Source organism: Vigna radiata, chromosome 7 (genome assembly GCF_000741045.1).
Source record: "Vigna radiata var. radiata cultivar VC1973A chromosome 7, Vradiata_ver6, whole genome shotgun sequence".
Lineage (NCBI taxonomy): Eukaryota > Viridiplantae > Streptophyta > Magnoliopsida > Fabales > Fabaceae > Vigna > Vigna radiata.
In genome coordinates, this window is record NC_028357.1 from 8,718,233 (window position 1) to 8,724,260 (window position 6,028).

Genomic DNA, 6,028 nt, shown 5'->3' on the forward strand with positions numbered 1-6,028 from the left:
AAAAACAGCAGTTATAATATTATATTACTACCTTAAATACAAATAACATTTTTGAAAATGTATTAACAAAAACTTTATTAACTTTAATTTAATATTTAACACAAGAGATTATGTAGGCCCACTTTATGACCAGCCGAGTGTGTCTTCTTATCCTATCCATGTAACCATCATTATTATTTATATCCTACGATCTCAATTTTATTTTCAAATCACTCATCCATATTTCATTTTCATTATTTATATTTTTTCTTTTTCTGATTCTTATAAAAATTCTAAAATAAAGATATCTTTTTCTCTGTCTAAACTGTCGTTTGCGCATTGTTTGGCTTGAGGCTTTTGGTTCTTATATTTAGGCGCCTTATCTACAACAACACTGATAATTCTGGTGGAAAGGTGATGCAAGAAGGAGCAGTGATGGAAGCCTGGTTCATCATCCTAGTGTCTGCGTGCGTCTGCGTTATCGTAAGAGCAATATTCTCCCTTCAAACAAAAACCATCAACACCCCTCCAGGCCCTCTTCACATCCCAATCGTCACAAGCATCCAATGGCTCCTCAAATCCTTCAGCCAACTCGAGCCGATTCTTCGAAACCTCCACGCCAAGTTCGGCCCCATCGTCACCATCCGCATCGGATCTCAACGAGCCATATTCATCGCCGACCGCACCCTCGCCCACCAAGCCCTCGTCCAAAACGGTTCCCTCTTCTCCGACCGCCCCAAGGCTCTCGCCGCCTCCAAAATCCTTACCAGCGACCAACGCAACATCAGCTCCGCCTCCTATGGTCCCACGTGGCGTATCCTCCGCCGAAACCTCACCTCCGAGGTGCTCCACCACTCACGCGTTAAGTCCTTCTCCGAGATCCGCAACTGGGTCCTCCAAGCCCTCCTCGCTCGCCTTAAATCTGATTCTCAATCCAACGATTCCATCAGAGTCATCGATCATTTCCAGTACTCCATGTTCTGCTTGCTCGTCTTCATGTGCTTCGGGGAGCGACTCGATGAGGGCAAAGTCAGAGACATCGAGCGCGTCCAACGGCAGTTACTTCTAGGGTTTACAAGGTTTAACATCCTTAATTTCTGGCCCAAAGTCACCCGCGTTTTGCTCCGCGAACGTTGGGAGGAGATGCTTAGGTTTCGCCAGGAGCAAGAGGACGTGATGGTTCCACTTATAAGAGACAGGAAGCAAAAGCAAGGCAAGGATGGAGGTGTTGTTTCGTATGTTGATACTTTGTTGGATTTGCAGTTGCCCGAGGAGAAACGCAAGCTCAATGAAGAGGAGATTGTGACGCTGTGTAATGAGTTTTTGAACGGGGGCACAGACACGACTTCTACGGCGCTGCAATGGATCATGGCGAATTTGGTGAAGTACCCGCAGGTGCAAGAGAGATTGGTGGGTGAGATAAGGGAGGTAATGGATGGGAGAGAAGACAGAGAAGTGAAAGAAGAAGACTTGCAAAAATTTCCTTATCTGAAGGCTGTGATTTTGGAGGGTTTGAGGCGTCACCCACCTGGCCATTTTGTGTTGCCGCATGCAGTAAGTGAGGACGTGGTTTTTAATGATTACATGATCCCTAAGAATGGGACAGTGAATTTCATGGTGGCAGAGATGGGATGGGACCCTAAGGTATGGGAGGATCCAATGACGTTTAAGCCAGAGAGGTTTATGAATGATGAAGGGTTTGACATTACTGGAAGTAAAGAGATAAAGATGATGCCGTTTGGTGCTGGGAGGAGGATTTGCCCTGGCTATAATCTCGCTTTGCTTCATTTGGAGTACTTTGTGGCTAATCTGGTTTGGAATTTCGAGTGGAAGGTTCCAGAGGGAGGAGATGTGGATTTATCAGAGAAACAAGAGTTTACTGTCGTAATGAAAAATCCATTACAGGTTCATCTTTCTCCTAGGATCTAGACTCGACCCACCTCAATATATAATAAGCCTCCCAATAATGGTTTTGGAAAATAATTTTTCGTGGTATGTGATTGAGATATATTTAGATAGATAGATACTTCAGTGGTTATAGTGTAAGATTGTGATGTGTGTTTGCTGTTTTACGAGTTCTGTTTTGCTTTGTTAAGATGAACAGTTCATGTCAGATTTAACTGCGGTATCTGCGCTTTGCAAGCACGTGTAGGGGATCTACATAGTAAAGTATAACCATTTAGTACTTACGGTACGTAGTGAGGGAAAGTGGAATGAGAAATAGTTAATAGACGAATTTTATCGCCAAAGTATTTACATAAATGCAAAACGACAAATTTGTTTCTCATAATGGTTATGTTTTACTAGTTGAGACAAAAATATCTTATCTATATTGTTTTGGTACGAATATTTTGGGGATCGAATGGACTAACCTGGATGACGTGGTGCTCCCGCTGTCTTCCAATCTTCAACTGTTCGGAATCTCCAAGCTTCGACCAGGGAGGAGGTACCTGCAATGGCACTCCGACGCCCAAGTCAGGGTAAGTGGTGAAGAGCCTTGAAAGCAAGACTGAAGGTTCTCAATATGAGAATGCAGAGTGAAATCACTCGACTATATGGTAAGGCAGAGTTATCTATNAGAAAGCGTACCTGGTATATGATTCCAGTCCTGTATATATAGGTTATTAGCAAATATAAACAGAATATAATATAAACGGCTATACCTGAATATCCGGTNGTTCATATCTTATTTGATCTTTTCTGATATAGATTGTTAAGATATTATTGCGATGGATTATATTCTCATGATGGACCATTGGCCCAATAATGGAAGCGATAATGACCTATCATTAATATGATTGAGGCCCATTAATCATCTTGGACCGTTCGGCTACTAATTGCAACTGTTCGGCCCAAATAGCATATCGTACATCATCCCCCCAAGTCCAAATGAAGCGTTGGGCTTTGACCAACGAATGAATGTAGGACTTTAAAGTGCGAGGGAATTTGGACCGACCGGTTTTTGCAGCGAGTAATCTCAACTGACCGACCGCTTTATGTGAGATGCAATTTTGGCGTACCGGGCGGTCATGAGTTACCCTAAGTAGCCAGTCATTCATTCGTTACGGAAGTATTTTGAATTCTTACCGTAACGCAGCGTTTTGAAACGCGTCGATTGAGTTCCAAATCATTATTAGTTTTTTCTCGCCCTGTGAGCAGTTGAAGAGTTATGATCGCGTGGCCGTCAGATTATTTCGATCCAACGGTCAAGGGTTTTTCTGACGGTTTCTGCCAGTTATAGGGTAATTAATGTAGGGTTTTCTGCAACCGCCACTTTCATTTCTTCTGTTCTTCAAACTTTAGAGCACTCCTTCCTCTTCTTGCTTCGCCAGAATATCGTTTTCCCTATCTCCTAGTAACTCCATTTCTTCAGGTAATTATGAGCTCTTCCCTTAATCTTGGTTCGCCGTCGTCAATGGTGGAAGAAAGGGGGCAAGAGATACCAACCAGTTCGTCTGATAGGCCTTCCACCGCAGACCAAGTAGGTATTTCTACCCTTGTTCATGGTAGTAGGGTTTTTATTCATGGCGGCGTCGCAGTGGACGACCTCGCCGAAAATTATGCCGATGTTATTAATTACGATTGGGCATCACGAGATGTTAACGACATCTTTAGCTCTTTTGTGGATAAAGTATCTTTAGAATTTTGGATAGAGAATAGCTGTATCCTTAGGAATCTAAGTTATGGGCGTTCTGTGAGATTAGCCCCCTGTCGAGAAGACGAAAAGGTCTTCCATCATAAACATAACTCTGAAAGGCACTTCTTTTACATGTATTCATGTCTGTTCATTGATATGTATCTTAGACTTCCGTTTTCTGATTTTCATATGGATGTGTTGAGACACTTAAATGTTGCCCCTACGCAACTTCATCCAAACAGCTGGGTTATATTCAGTCGTTCTGTGTGATCTGTAAATTTTTAGATATAAAACTGACCGCCCCTATGTTTCTGTATTTCTTTAGAACCCGTCCGGTTCCCAAGAGGGGTTGGGTTTCACTTATCTCCGACCCCAAAAATACCCTGTTCAAACTATACGTTGATTCGTATAAAGACTTTAAGAAACACTATTTTAGAGTGCTTATTACCGATTTAGGCCGTCCGTTTTTCCTCAACGAGGATGATAGTGAGAGGTTTCCCCTATATTGGACTCAACACCCTCGTTCGATAACTTCTTGGGATAGGGATTTATTGTCAGCCTACGAATTAGAGGTCATTGATGTACTGGAAGGACTATCTCTTCGCCCTTTCTCTTCAAAGCAGTTAGTCAATTGTCTGGCGCACGACGACCTAGATTCAAGAGTCTCTGGTATGTTTTCATACTAACAATTACTACTTGATGATCTTGCTTATTGAAGTTTTTTCTGTATCAGCTATCATGGGCAAGAAGAAAGCCAATATTGATTGGTTTAACTGCTCCAAAGACCTTGTGCAAGGGCAAGGTTCCAGTGTTCGGACCATGACAACCCCTCCCCAAACAGCGCCGGTCGTCAATCTGGAGGGTGAAGAAGAAGTCCCTTTGAAAAGAAAGAGGAGGGTGGTTCCCCAAACCAAGGAAGCCCCGTCCGGGAAAAGAATGAGGAACCCTTCTAAAGGGCCTGCTATCGACGAGTCCGGACACCCAGAGGCCGATCGTGATCTCCCGAACGACGTATGGGATGTCGGCTTCGATCTTGGATACAAGATAGACCCCAAACTTGACCCAGCCGAGATGAAGGTATTGAAGAATACGTCTCGCCAACAACTCAGCCAGCATATTTTGGAGTTTTGTGCCCGTGCCACCGCCTCTGCCATAGAACTAGTCCATATGGGTGATCAGGAGAAGGTCGACATTGAAGGCTTACAAAAGCAACTAATGGATCTCACACTTCTCCATTCTGAATGCGGGCCAAAATATGAGGCGGCTGAGAAAACAATCAATGAAGGTCGTGTCATTCTTGAAAATGCAACAAAATCCCTTCAGGCAGCCAAGAAGGAAATTGATCGTCAAGCTGCTGATCTTGCCTCCGCCCGGAAGGCTATGAATGAATTGACCATTGAAAGGAATACCTTGAAGAGTTCCTTAATGGCGTCTAAGGCTCGAGAAAGGCAGATGGCGGAGGCAATCATTCTAGAGCATACCCATGGATTTAAAAAGGCTATTAGGCAAGCTGCCTTCCTGCTTAATCGACCCCTGCAAGACCTTCCTCTGGACGTGGAGAAAGATATTCTCCATGGAAAAATGATCCTGTCCAAAGAGGTTCCTGCTGGAACCTACTCAGATGGTGATGAAGAAGAAGAAGAGGATGCTCCTGCTGCTGTACAGCCTGTTGACCCATTGGGAGAAGCCAGCAACGTGACCATCGATGTTGGTGAAGTGCCTGCTCCTGAGAAGGCCATCGTTGAGGAAGCAAATATTGCAAAATCTTAGATCTTTAGTCAAATCTTCATTACTCTGTTGATGACCTTAAAAATCTTTTTTTAACTCTTTTGCAATTTTGAATGTTTGTTATTTGTTGTTCTTGATTTCTGTTACGCAATCGTTTGGGAATAAATTTAAGGCTTTCGGCCCATAACGCAATGTTGTATGTACGATTGAAGGCTTTCGGCCTTTGGTTAGATTTTTAATTTTCCTTACCCTAGATATGTTTCACCCTTCGCCGTTTTGGCGTAACAAGGGGTTTACTTCGCTGACAGTTCGGCGGAAATTTTTCTTCAGACAAAGTAACTTAGTTAATATGAATTCAAGTGAACTTACTTGCTTATGCAGAAGCGCTTGATTTCAGCGTTCTGTATCGCCTTGAATGCGTCGGCCGTCCGGTGTTGTTGGCCTCTTCATGTTTGAATGATGATGTTCTGAAAGGACCTGCAAAAATTGCTTATCCTGAACTCTTAGTTTAATGGCGTTACCCTGCAGGGCGAACGTGGCCTTTAATGTTGGAGGCAAGTGCTGCCTTTAAGAACTTGGACAGTCAGTCCGTTCGGACGTTTAGTCCGGAAGGCATGTGCTGCCCTTAGTTCAGACGTTTAGTCCGGAAGGCATGTGCTGCCCTTAGTTCAGACGTTTAGTCCG

General features: G+C 43.5%; 1 protein-coding gene across 1 annotated transcript; it reads left to right on the plus strand.

Moving 5' to 3' along the window:
- The first annotated feature begins 276 nt into the window (after positions 1-276).
- Positions 277-2,099, plus strand: LOC106769081 (cytochrome P450 89A2-like). The gene has a single exon (XM_014654546.2). It carries the CDS (start codon positions 397-399, stop codon positions 1,906-1,908), a length of 1,512 nt encoding a protein of 503 aa, XP_014510032.1. The 5' UTR covers positions 277-396; the 3' UTR covers positions 1,909-2,099.
- Positions 2,100-6,028: the final 3,929 nt, after the last annotated feature.

Coding starts and splice junctions, on each gene's coding strand:
- LOC106769081 (XM_014654546.2), top strand. CDS start 397: ATGCAAGAAGGAGCAGTGATGGAAGCCTGGTTCATCATCCTAGTGTCT.